Source organism: Centruroides vittatus, unplaced genomic scaffold (assembly GCF_030686945.1).
Source record: "Centruroides vittatus isolate TY-2023 unplaced genomic scaffold, ASM3068694v2 contig_738, whole genome shotgun sequence".
In the NCBI taxonomy this organism is placed as follows: Eukaryota; Metazoa; Arthropoda; class Arachnida; order Scorpiones; family Buthidae; genus Centruroides; species Centruroides vittatus.
This window is the reverse complement of record NW_027122474.1, coordinates 570,682-589,686: the sequence shown is the minus strand read 5'-3', so window position 1 is coordinate 589,686 and position 19,005 is coordinate 570,682. Positions and strand designations below refer to the sequence as shown.

The window sequence follows — 19,005 nt, the reverse complement described above, 5'->3', positions numbered from 1 at the left end:
ATTCCCCCTAGGCAGATCACCCAAGTGTTGCATTATTGTAACTTAATTAAACAAACAAACCTTTGCTGAACAATGACTTCCATTTAAATAATTAATTAATAATTAAAATATATTGCTTTAAAAATCGCTTTAAAAATGGATAACTACATTTATAAAAAAGCAGATTCAATGTTTTGTTTGATGTCACAATTTGGTGAATTTAAAGACACTTGGCAAAATTCATCGATATTTATTTCATAAACTTTACAAAAACATGTTTCAGGCTTTCGCCCCTCGTCAGTCTGTTACGTAATGAACATGTGTTGCGTCTGGAGGACATCTGCCCGTCACCTTCTGCACAAAGTCTCTTACACTCAGAATGCTGCGCACAGCCACACCTACAATTGTATAAATATACTTTTTAAGATTTTTTATTTTAATAGTTGTAACCAGTTTTTATGGATTTCGATGCTAAGGTTCTTGTTAATATAAATTTTGTCAATCGTTATTTCATAGCTTTCTTTTTGCCAAGTGTCTTTAAATCCACCAAGTTGTGACATCAATCAAAACAAGAAATAGAAGACGTGGTTTCAACAAAACTAACAGAATCAATGTTAAAAATAAGAATGAGAATATTACATATACATCATTCCCCTATATTAAAGGAACATTTGAAAAATATAGAGAAGTTTTCAGAAAACATGGTGTTATACTAGCAGCCAAACTAAAAAATAAAATTAAAAACATCAATAGCAATAAAATTAAAAATTACAAAATACTAAACAAAGCAGGAGTGGTATATGAGATAAAATGTATATGTAAAAAACCAGCAATATACATTGGAGAAACAGGAAGGCAACTCAGATCCAGAATGAAAGAACATGAAGCAGCAATTAGACTTAAATATAACCAATCATTATGGACAAATCACTACAGCAGGTTTGGATGTGCAATTAATGAAAAAGTGTAAAAATAATCCACAGAGAAAAAGACAGTTATCTACGTAAATTCAAAGAACACTTTGCAATTGTTAATAAAAGCAAAACCATAAACTTAAATAATGGCCTGGAGATTGACAACGTATGGGAGAAAATGGGAGGGACTAAAGAGCAAGCAAACAGAAAGAAAGACAGAAATGCCTTAGGGGATACAACATCAACACCGCATAGCTGTATGTCTAAACATAAAATAGGTTAGTTTACTATTGTGTGAATATATCCAAATAATGGAAGTTGTAATAATAGTTGTAATATTTAAAGTTGTAATTTTACTGTAATAATCACTGTAATAATTGTATTTATACCAATTTGTAGAAATGTAACACCTGATGAGGGGTGCAAGTTATACAAAAAAAATCTTGCACCTGAAATGCATAGTGAATAAAGAATAACGAAGATGACACTCAGAAGTTTTTGTCTTTGATGAAATGCGATTCAGACAAAAAATATTGGTTAACTTCTTCAGATTTAACCTATGAAGTCTCATCAATTTTTTTGAAGAAATATTTAAAGAATTGATTTTTAAAGCAATATAAAGAAAACTGCACCATTTATATAATACATATCTATTTTTATAGTAATTAAAATATAATTTTTATTATATTTCTATTCAATCAGAGTGCCACTGAAAATAGTCCCACCTGCCACATTTGGCACATGTGCTACAGGTTGCCAACCCCTTACTCCATTTAAATTTAATATAATTTGAAGACAATTAGAATAATTGACATTTAGAAAGGTTTTTATAAAGATGATGATTTTTTATTTGTAATTATTCTTGTTTACATTTAAACATAATACAAGGGATGATTAAAAAAGAAGGTTACAAAGCCTGCAGTGAAAAGTGTACATTTTATTTCATACAATCAATACATCCAACTGATAGTACATACATTAGGTTATTTTTTGACATAGTCTCCATAATGGTTTAGGCACTTATCACTTTATGTGATGAGTTTGAAAATTCTCTCCTGGTAAAAATCTTATCCTTGCATATTCAGCCAAGTTGTCGCAGAGGATTTCACTTCCTCATCTGAAGCGAATCGTTGTCCTGCTAGGTTCTCTGTCAAGAGAGGAAACAGGTGAAAGTCACTTGGAGCGAGGTCCAGGCTGTAGGGAGGGTGGTCGATTATGTCCCAGTGAAACTGCTTCAACAGTGTGGTAGTCTTCTGGGCTGCATGAGGTCGCACGTTGTCATGAAGAAAGGTGATTCCCTCAGTGAGAAGTCCTGGCTGTTTCCTCCTGATTGCTTCGCGCAATCGTGTCAAGGTCTTGCAGTATAGGTCAGCGGTTGCTGTGTGCTGTTTTGACATCTGTTGATGCCGTGCTGGGTCAGCCACTGCAATCCTCATCAGTGACATTTTCTCTACGGGCTGCAAACTTCTGACACCATTCTGCAACATGCTGATAAGACATTACAATCTGTCCGTAAACCTCTACCAACTGCCAGTGAATTTCAGCCGCAGTTACGTGTTTCGCCCACAGAAATTGAATAACTGAGTGGATTTCTTTGCAAGACCAGTTTTCCAAATGAGTCGCCATTTGTGTTTACCTACAACTAGCGCTGTAGGTGGCGGGTGGCTGAAACTCTGCACCATTGCCAACTGCATGTATTGGAATTACCACACACTTCTCATTTCTCTAATTTCTCTATCACAAACGAAACTCCAAGAATATCACTTGTAAACCTTACTTTTTGATCAATCCTTATAAATATTTTAAAATATATTGTAAATATTTCATGTAATAGAGAGTATTTGAAAATACTAAGTACCAAAAGTATTGTACTTGAAATGAATTAAAATTATTTGGAATAAATAAAACTGCACATTGAAATTATTTGAAATAAATAAAAAATATAAGTATAATTGCAGAAAAGTAGCCTGATAATCTGGTGGTTGTTTGGCTCTACAAATTTATTGGGTTTTGTGATGTTTCTTTATGTTTATAAATAAAAACATTTGCCATTATGAAAAGGATTTGAAGTGCCATAATTTCATGTACATGATCTGCAGATTATATACATGAAGTTAGTGAAAAGTACTGCCTAATATAGGCACATTAATTTTCAGTTATTATAAATTCTGTAAAATATTATTTCAGTTGTAATATCTGATGAACTTGAAGGATATTTTCTGGATATCTGTTGAAATAAAAATATTGTACTTTCCAATCAAATTTCAATGCATGTAAGTGTGTAACCATTATGAAAAGGATCGATGTTGACTGATAGGTTTTGACAATAGAAATTAAAAATTTTGCAATAATTATTAATTTCATTCCTTATATATTAAATATATGAATTAAGGTTGTCATATGTATTTCAAATGCATGCAATTATGTAATGTATACAGTCTTTTGAATTACTGCCAACAAAATACAGTACAGTTAAGAAAACAAACATGAAAGAGATGTGTAGATCATACTTTTGCTATTATATTTTTTATTTACTGTGTACATATCAGTTACCATTTGCTTGTACCTTTGGTCAACAAATTGTATAGATAGTGTGTGAAATAGGATCTAAACTGCACTAATAAATTATATATACTGTATTTCCTTGATTTCCACTAAACCCAGGAGAATAAAAGGTGCTGTTAAATGAAGCCCCAGGTGAAAAGCACAGGAAACACAAAGTACTGCACTGTGTAGGGCAATGTAATTTAAAGTGACAGGTAATAAGTACAGCTAAAATTTTATCTCTTCAAATTGTCTAGAGTCAACAGCACTCAATTCCTAGGTTCATGAAAACATTTTTTTTTGCAATAAAGTTATTATTATTATTAAATATTGAGCATGTAAAAGTTATGATTGAGTTTGTAAGTCAAGATCAATTTAGGATAATTAGGAATTGGAGATGATGAGTTTGAAGACTAAGATGATAGTCAAGATTTTGATTTTGCCAATGACATCAAAGCAGGCACAAATGATAATGTAATAACTGAATTAGAAGGAGCTGAATCAGATATATTGAATGTGAATAAACAAAGTGAGATAAATTTACTCGACAATTTTTCAATTCCAGTAAAAACCAAATTTCAACAACAAACTTGGTCTTATTCAATAGACCTTCTTCAGGCTACATTTGATATTTTAAAGTAGAACATTCTGTAATGGAATACTGGTTTTAAAATTTGAATACAGTTCTTACACAAAGTAGCAGCAAAACATATACATATCATACTTTAAACTTACACACAATTATCACTTATCAATAATAACATTTAAGGAGACATAAAAAGATTTCCATGCAAAGGAAATAGATTCTGCATCTTTATAGTTGAAATAGCATCCTTTTTTTTCAGATTTTAAAAATCTCCAATAATTTCAGGCCCATTAGATCTGTTGCATTGCTGGTGAAATATATGAGGTGTAAGTCATCAAATTTAATTTCTATGTCTAGATCCAAGGAGTAAGCAGCTAGCATTGTGATGGCTGTTTTCTTATCAACAGTGTACTTATGTTGAAAGCCAAACAATTGCCAAGTTACATTGAGTTATATTAATGCTACTACCTACTAACTAAATTTCAAGTCATTTGGTCTAGAGGTATGTGTTAGGCATCATTTCTTGATAAATTTAATAATTTAGAAGGTTCTGGAAGAAAATAATCAGCCCAAAGTGGGACTTGAACCAGCAACTCCCACATACCATGCAGTTATAGATTCTTACATTTGTACTTGTGCTCTATTAACTTATCCTGTAATGATTGGTTGGTGGCCCCTATGTATTTTAAATATTAGTGTATCTTTGTTTTAAGACTAGGACTCCTGAAATTCTCATCTTTGACATCTGTCTGGTACCATCCAACTAACTTCTGTAATTTTATTTTACTTTTTGTAATTGCATTTTATTTTTTATTTTTACTCAATATTGCACATCCACATTTGTATCTCATTCTGGATTACTTATCTCATGTTTTATATTCTAAGAACTATATTCAAAATTTTAAATCCAATATTCCATTATAGAATGTTCTACTTTAGAACAATCTCATCAAACATCAAATGTAACCTGAAGAAGGTCTTTTGAATAAGGCTGAGTTTGTAATTGTTAAAATTTGGATTTTGGTGGAATTGAAAAGGTGTTGAATGAAATTTAGATGAGTCAGGTTAACTCTGTTTTAAATGTTATAACTATAGTCCATAAATACAGGCAGTAAATGGTTTTGACAGTACAGAAAAGGTATGAGTAATTAAAATATTTCTTTTAATTCTGCAATATGTTGAAATCCATATTTATTTGAATCATTATCAGAATGATATATGAAGCTGTAATAATGATTTAAATAAATATCATGAATTTACATATATTACAAAAGTCTCTCTAACAAATATAATAATCACTTCACGCCGACTTTTGTTAATATTATAAGTTACACTTACGTGTTGTGGCGTTACGAACGTTAACTATTTTGGATGAGTTCACAAGCACTTTCGATGGCACAAGTCTCTCTCTATCACAAGTCTCTCTCTCTACTAACAAGCTCAAGTCTCTCTCTATACTAACTGAATTTATTCAAAAACCAAATTTTGCATAATACATTTCTTAAGTTATCTACAGGAAAATTTAGGTGCTTAGCAAATAGATCTTTATGAACACACACAATTTTTTACAATAGAATTTTGTCTTTAGCACTTTATTAAGTGCTACCATGAAGAAAGAACTCTGCTCCAAACAGAAATATGAATAATGAGAAAATCAATATTCTCTAATGGAAATTAAAAAACAAAACACTAAAATAAATTTTAGCTACTGCATATCCCCTTTCTGTCATTATGACCAAAAATAAACCTGCTAACATTTCCACCAGGCAGAGAATATAAATTTTAAGCTATTTGACAATAGTACTGGAAAGCTAGATTTAGCAAATTTTCTGCTAAATTGGCAACTCTGATGTCATTGACTTAGTTATCCAGTTGTATTAAAGCTACTTTACCAAACAGTGCCAAAACAATTCCTTGAACTTAATAAACCTTGGTTTGCCCATATATTCTGAAGATTTTTCATAAATCACAAATATATGTGTCCTTACATTTTACCTTTAGTTCTCTTCTGATCATTTTTTGTGCATCAGTCAATGTCTTTCTTGATAATATTACACTCTCCTTCTTTAACTTTTATCTTGAAAACTGATAAGTTTCCAGTAATTTTCATCTATATAATTACTCTCAGAAAACTATTCAGAAGGTTCTATTTAGAAGCTGAGTAATTTTAATGTCATCAGCAAACTGCTTCCTTATTCAATACTCTGTTAAAAGCAGGTTATGACTATTTATAATCTATCCAAAACAAGATGAACTTTCAAAATCATTTTTGATGAGCAGTCAGTCAGTCTTGTTGACAATTAAGACATCACTTGATAATTTAGTGCTAGTAGACTAGAAACATTTTTTATTGCTGAAAAATTAATTTTAAAGATTAAAATAACTATATGTTTAAATGCTAACCCTACCACAACTGTACAATATTTCACCTTATTTATGCACAACAGCATTACTTTTTACATTTGCTAACAAAATTGAAACTAAACATGGTATAATTGTCATTTTGTTTTATAATTCTGCAGTGAAGAAATCTGTTTTATATTAAAATAACATTCATAAGCAATTTAGACTATTACTAAATAACTTTCAAATCAGAAGACAGTAGTATGGTAAATCTTCATATAATATTTTTACTTTCCTGGCAGTTATATATAACAGAGGGAAAGTATGGTGATTGGTCAGAATATGCTCCCCCAAGATGTTTTCAAGGTCTCAGGTCCAAAATGTAATGTCAAGAAGTGCAAAAAAACTTCAAGGGTAATTTTTGTATGTATAGATTTGTATGTTTGTGGGGGGGGGCATTATTTTGTTCACTCTCTTTGAAGCTTAATACCCCTGTGCTTTTTGTTGAAAATTTCTGAAATTTTGCAGGGATGTTTTTTTATTATGGGGATTGATGTTATTAAATTTTGATGATTATCTCTCCACCCTCTAGTTAAAAGGGATGTATGTATCTCCAGTAGGGTTGAACTTAATGACAATTTTACTCATTAGCATTTACAATTTTTTTTAAAAATCCATCCCTATCCTCAAAATCAAGCTTTTTGCCATTTTATAATAGTTAAAATAAAAAGTTTTTAATAATAAAATATGATAACAGATGGTGCCACTAAATATTGCCAGAAAAGTTAAGCAACTTGTTGTTGGAGTTTTTAGTAGTACTTGGATGAATGAAACAGAATTTCAGCATGGCCTGACCATTATAACCCAACATTTTTCTACCATGTAAGGAAATAAAATTTCTGTTGAATAATACTGTTATCATAGCTACAGGAGATTTATCCCCTGTAGCTATGATAACAGTATTATTCAACAAGCTTTGCATCAAGCTTCTCCACACCAAGCTTTGAAAAAGTGGGAAAATTAAAATAATAAAGTTGAATGTGTTCATGTAAGCAGTCCTATTAATATTGGTCCTATATGTTCCTAAACAATTTTTTCAACTTGCCTCTTTCTTATTAATCTAGCCTTACAGTGAGTAAGAGGTTGAGTGATCAACTTTGAACATTATTATTGACATTAAAACTATTTTCTATTTAATTTTTTCATGTTTATTTTTTGCATTTATAATTTATTATTAATACAGTAAAATATCTATAATATTAATATCAGGATTGGTTCAAGAAATAGTAGGGCTTAGTGCAAAGTTGTTCCGACCTTTTGTCCCGACCCCCTCGACCTTTAATTACCAAAATTTAATAGCACTAAGTCCCCCTAATAAACAAACTTCCTACAAAATTTCAGAAATTTTTGACAAAAAGCACAGGAATTATAAAGCTTAAAAGAGGGTGAAGAAAACTATGCCACCACACACAAACATCCATATGTACAGAAATTACCTCTGAATGTTTTTTTTTTTTTTTTTTTTTTTTGTATTTCTTGACATTTCAAGATGTCCTGAGTCCAAAAATGTAAAAATCTTGGAGTCATTTTTTGACCTATCACCATACTTTTCCTCAGTTATATATAACAGCCGGAAAACTAATAATATTTTAATAATAAACATACATCCATTAAATAGATTAGTGAAAATTAGTTAAATTAAGAGAATAATGAAATGATCAATTTTTAAATTTCACAAGAGTTGGATCGTGCAGGATCACAGGGCCTTATGTGGTCGTGCCATTTGTACTGCCCTCTAGCCGGCTCTGATTAATATTAATTATTATTTGATAAATAAAACAGAAATAAAGTGAATTTTAAAAGAAATAAAAGAATTTTTCAATGGCCTTGTTGTATTTTCAACACTTATGAAGTTTAGGAGATTATCTCAGTATTCTGTTTTTCCATTTCATCTGCAATAGACTGTTAACAGAAATAAAAATAAGATTTTAATATTTTAAATTATAAACTGCATATTGGTAAGTGTCATATTTCAATGGTGGCTATTAGGATGGGATATACAGTTATATGGATTATGCAAAAAACTTGTTTTCCTATTTTAGCAGTATTTGCAGGGTATATGCTGATGCAAGTTATCTGCACAAGATTATGGTACTGTACATCTGATTGGTTTGGACAATTTCAATATTACAAATGTTACATTATTGTTTGTGCACTGAAATCATTCTAGGTTTAAAATGTGATAGATAACATAACTCTTATAGATAACAATCATACATTGTTTATTTTCTCTACATTCAATTTGCACCTGAAGTAATTTTTTTTTATTATTTAAGATCAAATTGCACAGCTAATGATCATTGATGACATAGTATGTGTAAATAATATTATTTATTATGATTTATATAAAAGTCAATAAATACCTGAGCCTTAAGCAAACTCTAGTTCTGACTGCACTTTACAAAATACATTTTAAAAATTTAATAAAAATAATTCCTCCATTTATTATTTTATCAAATTTTCTTAATTTTTGTAAATTAAAAGAAATATATCTTAATATCAAAATGATAGTTTGTTTAATGCTCAGATGATTATTGAATATTATGCAAACCATATCAAATAAACTTACCACAGCCCAGCATACATAATTAAAGACCAACAGTAGTATATGTACTGTACAAGGTAAACCAAGAGTCGGTAAACATCTAAAAAATCAATATTTCAATGAATTTTTGATGTATGGAAACGAGATTAGCATGGAAATGCATAGAATCAAAGGGTTTTTTTTCCCGAAAGGTGTCAAAATTACGTCCACCAGATGGTGCATTACCTCACGTGATATCGCATGGGTGTCTTCAGAAATGTTTTCATGCTGTCCATAACATTGTTACATGTCTTCAGACCATGCTTGACAGTGAAGGCCACATTGAACATTTGCTATGATGCAGTTCTTTGTGGTCATAAGGATCAAAGCATTGCTTGGCATATATAATTAGAACTAATTTTGACACCTTTCTGGAAAACTCCCCTGTGATTTTATGCATTTCCATGCTAATCTCATTGCCATACATCAAAAACTTACTGAAATATTGATTTTTAAAAATATTTATTGACTTTTGGATTACCCCATATAATAGCCACATCTTATTTAATGTTATAATTATTTTAAGAATTATATCATTAAAAGCAAGCAGAATTGTGAAAATACGTGTGTATAATCATTTAGAGAAATAACAAAAATAAACTTTTTTAATCTTTAAAATAAAATTTTATAAACATATAATGAAATAATCAATAATTGTTATGGAAAAAGTATAAAGTAGTATAAAGTTTTATAGATTGAAAATAATAATTATAATTACCAATTATTTAATTTAAAATGCTTTCAATATATTGTGTTCTTTATTATAAAAGTTGAAGTTTTAACAAATTAGCATTACTTTTCAATTCAACAGTATAGAAATGGTTTGAATACATTTCATAATTTAATACTTTAAAATGAAATTACAATATTTTTTATCAATTTTACATGGAAAAATTAGAAATTAGAAGATCAGAATTAATAAAGGATGCATTAAAAATAACACAGAAACCACTAGAATTCAGCAAAATTCACTTTACTGTAATAAAATAAACATTTGCCAGTGTGTGGAAATCTCTACTCAAAGTATCTTTTTAGTACAACATATATTTATATTTATACACTTAAATGCAACAACCTCAACCAAGGAAAGTTATGTTTCATCCAGTCAGATAATGTTTGTTAATTTTAAAATTATGTTCTGTCTTTCATTTTGCATTCTGTTCCATTTAAACCTGAGGATGACATTTCAAAAATGTCAAATATTTCTTTTATTACGAAGGCTATTTTTTAAATAAGGTCCGTTTTTTAATAAAAAGAAAAATACTGTAAATATCATTAAAATAGATTTTTTCCATATTCTACATTCTTTTATCTACTTTTCTACATAATTTCCATTTTTGTTTAAACATTTGTCATACCACTCAACAATTTTTGAATTCCGACTTCAAAGAAATCTGCCGCCTGTCAAGAAGCCCAATCCACGACTGCAGTTTTCACTTCTTCGTTATCGTTGAACCGTTGACCACCAAGGAACTCCTTTAAGTATCGAAACAAGTGAAAATCACTGGGTGCAAGGTCTGGACTTTGTGGATGATCGTATCGAGTCAAATACGATAAAGCACTGTCTAATCTTTTTGTTTTGTGATCGTCAGAAAGCAATCTTGGAACCCACCGAGAACACAATTTTCGATAATTTAGTTTCTCTGAAACAATGGTATACAAGACTGATCTTGAAATCTGTGGAAATTCAATTGATAACGTTGAAATCGTGAATCGTCGGTCCTCTCGAATTTTGTTATCCACATCAGGAACAAAATCTTCAGAAATCGGAGAAGGTCGGCCAGAGCGTGGCTCATCATGCACATTAACTCGCCCATCCTTGAACATTCTTACCCATTTTCGAACTTTACTGTCACTCATAGCATTATCACTGTAAACTTCACAAATCTGATGGTGAATTTCCGCTGCTGCCAGGTTTCTTGAACTCAAGAATCGAATAACAGATCACATCTCACAGTCGGCGGGAGACTCAATTTTCTTAAACATTTTAAACTTATACAGCTCAGCATACAGACAGACGATATGGCTACAAATGGCATCAAAACACGCGCCATGCTTGCTCGGAGCAGAAGCCCATGCGTACTGCCTTGATTGTGCATTATTCTCACTTTCATTCACAAACGGACCTTATTTAAAAAATAGCCCTCGTACAATAAAGTGAAGTTTGCTGGATTCTAGTGGTTTCTGTGTTGTATTATATCCAGTTCTAAGTTAATTGTGATCAATTTTTTTGTGGTTGGTGCATTTAAAGTAATAAATGCAAAGAAACTATTTCAGTTGATGATAAATAAATTACAGAAAACCAAAAAATTAATAATTTAATTAGACTGTAATTATATTTAATACAAACATAAACATCTAAACTCAATAGTTATATATTAAAGTCAAACAATTGCCAAATTATATCAGGCTATATTACTACTACTACTACTAATTAATTAAATGCTAAGTAATTTGGCACTAGAATGGCATCTAACACCTGCCTTTAGTGCCAAATTGTTTAGCATTTAATTACTAATAAGAATAGTAATATAGCCGAATGTAATTTGGCAATAGTTTGGCTTTGATTATATTTAATTATAAACTATTAAAAGAATTAGATAAGTGCACTAAAAATAGAAACATTTTACACAACATTGATAGTGCCACAATATTTTCTTTGAGCTGTGTTAGGTTAAATCATTTTTAAACATGCCACAATTTTATAACTAAAACATACTCACACAGATATGAAACAAGTATTTGTATACAGATCCAACAATACAAAATTATGTTATATTTAAATGTATTATATTTGTGTAAATTTGTTGTGAGTCTATTGTATATTATACCAGTACCTATAAACGAGTGTGGTTAACTGTGTAAATTAAGATAATGCTAATGCATTTATGAATATTTGGGTAGACCTATTAATATAAACATACTTACCAAAGTCAGACTGCATGCTACATTGAAAAATTTAGATGTGTGCAAGTTGTGCATCCATGCAATACAGCAGAATCTTAAGTATTAAAATTTGTATGCAGTGGTAAAATTAATGGTAACTATTTGCTAAAATGCTAAACAATGCTAAAATTAATGCATAATAGCTAAATGAGCAACAATTGCAGAACTAAAATGTTTTAATTCGAATGTTTTACAACAAAAATAAATTTTTCTTTTGTCTATAATTATTTCAAATATATTTATCAAATGTGTTAGAAAAATAATTAGAGCAATATTAATAAAAACAAAATATTTTCATTTATAACTGAAATACTGAATATAAAAAAAATAATATTTTATCAACTTTCCCCATTATTGTTGTTTATAATATATACAAGTGTATTCTTACTGATCCAAACTAATTATTGTAACTATTGTTTGGATTAATGGCATTTTATATTTATATAAAAAATGGTGTATAAATGCTAGAATAACTGCAAATATTAATTAATTTTAAAAGTGTACAGACTAATAAAATTAGGGATAAGACTTATTGGGCATTTGTTTTGATAGAATTTTAGTCATGTATACTAGGGAGATCTAAGTGAGTTGATGCAATCTCAAGAGAATGAGTAAATAAGGATATGTAGTTACATAAATTGGAATTAATAATATTTTTATCAGATGTTGAATTCTCCTAATAAATATGATTGCATAGATCAGGGGTAGCCAGACTCTTTAGAACTTGAGCCATATATTGAAAACAGAATTCGTTGAAGAGCCGCATATACATATATACATATTTTTCCACAGCAATTCATTTAAATATTTATAAAAAAAAACAACACTTTAGCTATTATTTCATTTTATATTATGTTTTATAATACAATATAATTTTTTTAATAATAAATAAATTATAATTGCCGTATTCAGTAGCATAATCTAAATTTAAAAACCAAAAAAATGCTAAAACGTTTCCTAGTTTCAATTGTCAATAAGAAAATATAAATTTCAAACCTATTAACGTTATAGAAATTGTTATTCATTATATATTCATTTTTAATGTTGATTTGGATGAATAAGCATTATAATTATTTTTTTCTATTAATGTTTTTACGTATTATGATATTTAATAAATATTACATTTATTTTTCAATAAATAATGTATAACGTTGCCATATTTTGACTTTTTTATTTCAAACAATATATTATTTATTTTATATTATCCAGGAATCATACATAAAAAATAATAAAAGCAAAATTAAAATAAAAACAAATTTGGTATAAATTTAAGTATCTTGCAGTGAGCCACAAGTATACTAGAAAAGAGCCGCATGTGGCTCAAGAGCCACAGTTTGGCCACCGTGGGCATAGATCATTAGAATTTTGCTTTATTATTTTTAATGAATAGGTGAAGACTTACATAGGTGAAGACTTAATAATTATAAATTACACTCAAATAAATATTGAACATTAGATTTAATGCATATATCAGTTTTATATATAATGTTAAACAGCTTTTATAAATACACTTTTGATTTAATATATTGCACTTCTTGTCCTTGGGGTCCAAAAATTTAACCACATATGATCAGTTGCATTATAAGGAAGAACCCTTTATGCCATGTGTATGAACAACTCTTAAAATGCAGTCACAGTTTATCAACTTGCCATCTATCCTGCTCATACATCCCTACTATTCATTTTGGTTTGGCTTTGATAAATTCAGGCTGCACAATAAATTGGGGTCCATATGACTTGCTTTGATAGAATGTAGATAGCCTATTGAGTCACCAGCATATAATAAAAGAACTGAATTCAAGATTTTATAGCTTTATATAAAAGTTTATATGCTACTTTCAGTATTTAGTGAATTTCAATCAATTTGTTCTACTTTGTTATGACTTAATCCTCACATCACTTTTATGAACACAATATATTTCATATAATAAATATCTCATATTCCATTAACTTGAAGATCTATCTGTCAGAAAGGAAAATAATTTAGATCTGTTGAAAATTCTTTTGTTTCATTGAAATATTATTTTCAATAACACAAAATTATTAGTAACACTGTATAATTTTGTTTCTTTTTTAATTAATAATAAAGTTTATTAGAGAATAATTTTAGTAAAATATGTAATTTATTATCAATTACAGTAATTTAAATTTAAAAAATTATATGTATATATTTCTGACTTGAGTTATATTTTTTATATTTCAGGTTTTACTCAGGGTGATGTAGGATTAGCTATGGGAAAACTATATGGAAATGACTTCAGTCAAACAACTATCTCCAGGTTTGAGGCATTGAACCTCAGTTTCAAAAATATGTGTAAGCTGAAGCCATTGTTACAGCGGTGGTTAGAAGATGCTGATGCTTCCTTAAATAATCCCACAGCTCTCACTAATGCGCATACTACTCCAGAATCCATAGGCAGACGAAGGAAAAAGAGGACCAGTATTGAGACCACCGTGCGCCTGGCACTGGAAAAAGCTTTTATTCAAAATCCAAAACCAACATCTGAAGAGATTTCTATGCTGGCCGAATCGCTAGCTATGGAGAAGGAAGTGGTACGGGTATGGTTTTGTAATCGGCGTCAAAAAGAAAAACGGATTAATCCTCCTTCTACTGTCACGGCTCCTCAGGCTCTGCCGTCTCCCGTAACTCCTCCTGCCGTTGCTATTTCTATGGCGGCGGCAGCCGCATCTCTCGGGATCTCACCAACCTCAGCAGCCACGGCTACCTCATTAGGTGTAACAACACCGCCTGCAGCAATTACCCCAGCACATTCTCCAACCAGTGGTACCATACCTGTACCACCAGCTGCACACTTGGGTACCATAGTATCCGCCAGCTCTGCTCAACCAGCTACCTCAGTTACCATGGCAACCATTAGTGCCCCATCCTTGGTCACATCCAGAGCTACTACTATTATGTCTCCAATAATCAAGACGGAGATCAAGACAGAGTAGGAATGGTCAAGCCATACTCCAGATACTCCCAATCGGTTTAGGACTGGTTGAGGGATAGACTGCTACTCTGCCATATAACAGTTCCTATGAGCAACCATATCACCAGTTATATTCCTGTGGTGTGGATAAACTCCACCTGTAGTCCTGCCTAAACTGAATTGTTTGGATCCAGTATGTGAGGTATCCAGCCAATGGGATGCCTTCAGTGCTAGCCAAGGCCTCACAACTGTTACCAAACTACCCTAAAATTGGGGCAGGTATCAGGTGAATGATTTGTGTCAATTGACACCTCATGCTGCGACTCAGGGAACCTATAGCTTCTTCAGTTACCTCACAGTTTTGGTCAGTGCCGTGTTTCATCAAGCTTTTTTGTGTTATTACATTTCTTAGGCCAGTCCTCCCCTCTATTCACTTCAGCTCTTGGAGTTTACAATGGCAGGACAGCTTTTATTTGTTATTATTATTACCTTGTCTCATGTGCACCTGTGTATAGCCAACACTGCCTTTTGAAATCACAGAGTACCATTTTAATTAGTGTCATTGTGTATTTGAGAATTATTGTCCATTTTCAGTAATGGTACATGGTACATTTATCAAAAGAATGTCAACCAGTCCAAAGTCAATCACAAATGGTTTCATATTCATATTGTGTAATATTTCATTGTGAAGTTTTGTGCTGCATGTGATATACATGCAGTCCATGGAAAATACCTCATGAAATATCATCTTAAAATTTTAGCAATTCTTTTCTGTCATGTTTGGAAGGATATAAGACTGTTTTCATTTAAACACACTTATTAAACCCTAGGGAGAAGTGGATTCTGAAAGAAACTAGATGGAGAGAGTGTATTAATTCACAGATCAGCCATTGAGGAGTATTATGCAGAAAACACCTGTGTTGCTTGCTGTTGATGTTGGCTTTCCAGCTCAATCTTATCCTTTGGCACTGTGATAGGCGATTCACAGTGTACCCTCCGATGTCAGAGCTGGAGGCATTTGTTTGGGTGACTTTGTTATGTCTAGTGGGAGCCAGCTGTTGTCCAAGTTTGTGTAAATAACACATTAATGGCAGGGGTATGTAGTTGTAGGATCAGCCACTGTCCCCAATTTTGCTGGTATAGGAATGGTTAGTATATTTTCCTCTTCATGCTGGCACAGAATCAACTTTTATCAAAGTTCCTCTTTTTTCTCTATTCTACATGTCTCCTCCAAAACAGGAGACAAGTCTGTAGATTGAGAAAAACTGTTGTTAATGTACCAAGGCTATCAGGGATCGATTGCTCACGCTATACTGTCTTGTTTGGACTGTAATTTTTCCAAAAAACGTGGAGCCATCGCTTGGCAAGACATGTTAGTAAGCCTATTGAGGTTAAGTGGAGGATAATGAGCTTGGACATTTTAAATCTAGGATTTCCTCAGGAATGGCTCTAGAATGAACATGCTGTCTGGGTTGCTATTTTTCTGAATGTCATGGTACGATATCCAGCTGTGTGATTCTCAGGGTCTGTCTCTCTTTAATAGTGGGTGATATTAATCAAACTGCAAAACCATTTTGTAGTTTATGCTCCCAAATATTTTATGTCCAGGGTGTTCTGGACAGGGACAGAAGAGGAAGAGAGCAAGGAAGTCATTTCCTTGGTCTCTTCTCAAAACATACCTCATTCTTAGCACATAGACCTTAAGAAACATAGTCTTGAGAAGTAGCAGTATCCCAGACATTTGTTTTTTGATGTGCATGTTGGTCTCATATATGACATTTGTCAGCTAGTGTTGATGAAGGACAAAGCACACGTACTACTCCTCTGTTACATTCTCCCTATATGTCTGTACCTGCTGTTTTCACAATTGTATATGCTGGTGTCTGTCCTTTGTATTCCCTACTATAATTAGAAGTGAACTTTATAGAATGGAGGTCAGGAGGTAGAAGACCAGAAAGCTAACTTTAGCTTTTTATCTCCCCCAAAACAGTCCTAGAACATTATATATACATTATATATATATATACATTAACATACTGGCAGCTTTAATGCTAGTTTAAAAATTTTGTTTGTCCCTTTGTATATAACCCAATAAGGAAAAATTTTTTATTACAAGATGTGCATGATTATTAAAAATTTAAAAAATGATCATTTATCATTTCTTAAAAAAAAATTTTTGAAATAGTACTATTCTGTTAATGTTTAGACCAAATATTTTATTGATATATATATGTATATGTATATATATATATGTGTATGTATTATATATATATATATATATACAATAATAATACCATGACATCCTTGCTCTCTGGATCTGTTTTCCTCCTTTACCTCCAAAATCCAGAAGTTTGGTGAGTAGATTTCACAGTGTAGTTTACTAGTTTTTATAATAGGCAACAGATATCAACGTACCTGCCATTCTTCTTAACCTTCTGTGTAACAAAACAACAAAATCAAACCATAACTACGGGTTGATGGAGTGTAGACACAAGATCTTTAGACCGACGGGAACAACTCCTGAAGCAGCTGGTGTTAGATTTTCTCTGAGAAGTAGTAGGCTATGCAAGTATGCTGTCCTGTGCACTACTAGTTGTTGCTGTCTTCAGAGCAATAACTGCTGACAATTGCTAGCTGCAAATCAACTTTCTCAGTTTTTTGTAAACAAAATTGATAACTGTAGACAGCACGTTTGTGGTGTTTATATATGGTGTGAACAGTTGTATGCAGCACTTTAGTTTTTCCAAGATCAATGCTTGTTATCACGGCTGGGCTATGGTGATTATCCACAGAGTAGCTTTGTAAATTTTGTCAAATCTTAAAACATTTAAAACTGGGAAAGTCTGTCCACAGCCTTCCCTCTGGTGCTTCACTGGAGTTCCTAAAACATGTTGCTGCCTTTCCTGTAGCCAAGTTTTGGCTCCTGAAGAATACGGGTACAAGAGCAAAATCTATTTTGGAGTATTATACTGTGTAACTCATAGTATTCTTCACGGAATTGAAACTTGGCATAATTTGTATCTATATCCCTTGTTTGGTGATGTGCTTGAACTGAGTCATTTCTCAGGCTTTTATTACAAGAAATGGGTGATTTTTCTCATTCATTGGGATATATATAACGATAAAGTTTGTGTACCTTCCCTATTAGAGAGAGAATTTTTATTTAATATGAAAAGATATTTGTCACATATAAATACAAAGAAAAATGGTGATATTTCGCAATATAAGAGTCAGTTTTCCATCTGTTAAAATAAATTCTAGTTTATATTGTCAAAATGATAAGGGAAAGACTGCAATGTTGCATGCACTGTATGGCAAAAATTTTTTTATCTGAACACAGCCATGTCAACGAAGCTATATATGGTTACTATACATTTTGTTTGTCTGGTTCTCGACAGCATCGGAAACAAATTTATCGACAAAATCTTCCTAATGTATATTGTTAAATGTGAATTTATCTTCCAAAATCTCAAAATATTTTATACGAATGAATAATTTAAAATATTTAAAAATATATCAAAATAAATACAATTTGATGATAAATAAATAACTTTCCTATGCTGTCAAGATCTAATTTATATGATTTTTTTTCATATTGGGATAATCTAAAAATAACTCATTTGTTAAATATAAAAATAATCTAATGAAGAGAAAATGTCACTAGTATGTAAAGCATGACTGAATGAACTGCCCAAATCGTTGGAATTTATTCGACGTGGGCTTGTTGCTTGTGATCTGTTTACAATAGTTGTATCAATTTATTGTTAATTGCCAAAGCTAAAAGAGCCCAAACATGGTACAGTGTAAATGAGTTTTTTTTGCACTGTGTTTGAAATAATTCTCTTTGAGTGATTATTATTGAATTGTATGTTTATAATGAAAATCATGTTTCAAAGAATTTCTTGAATTATCCGTTTTAAATTAAGTAGTTGAGGTCTGTTCCAAAATGTTTTCGGATATTATAAGTTAGTGCAGTTAAAATATATATATATGTATATTTGTCATATATATATTCACAGATCTGCCTCTAAAAATATTAGATTCTTTTGTTTTTCTGTATAAATACAGAATGCAGTTATTCTTTTTATTATTTCAAATAATATATTTGTTTAGATA

The 19,005-nt window shown here is 31.1% G+C and overlaps 1 protein-coding gene across 14 annotated transcripts in view; it reads left to right on the top strand.

Annotated features, from left to right (window-relative positions):
* The window catches only part of LOC136980991 (POU domain protein 2-like), a 275,556-nt gene extending 258,430 nt beyond the window's left edge, over nucleotides 1–17,126 (top strand). For all 14 annotated transcript variants that reach the window (XM_067277203.1, XM_067277196.1, XM_067277200.1 and 11 more), the window contains one exon: nucleotides 14,160–17,126. In XM_067277203.1, the coding sequence (XP_067133304.1) occupies nucleotides 14,160–14,911 (752 nt within the window). In that variant the 3' untranslated portion in view covers nucleotides 14,912–17,126. The remainder of the gene's footprint in view (nucleotides 1–14,159) is intronic.
* Nucleotides 17,127–19,005: the final 1,879 nt, after the last annotated feature.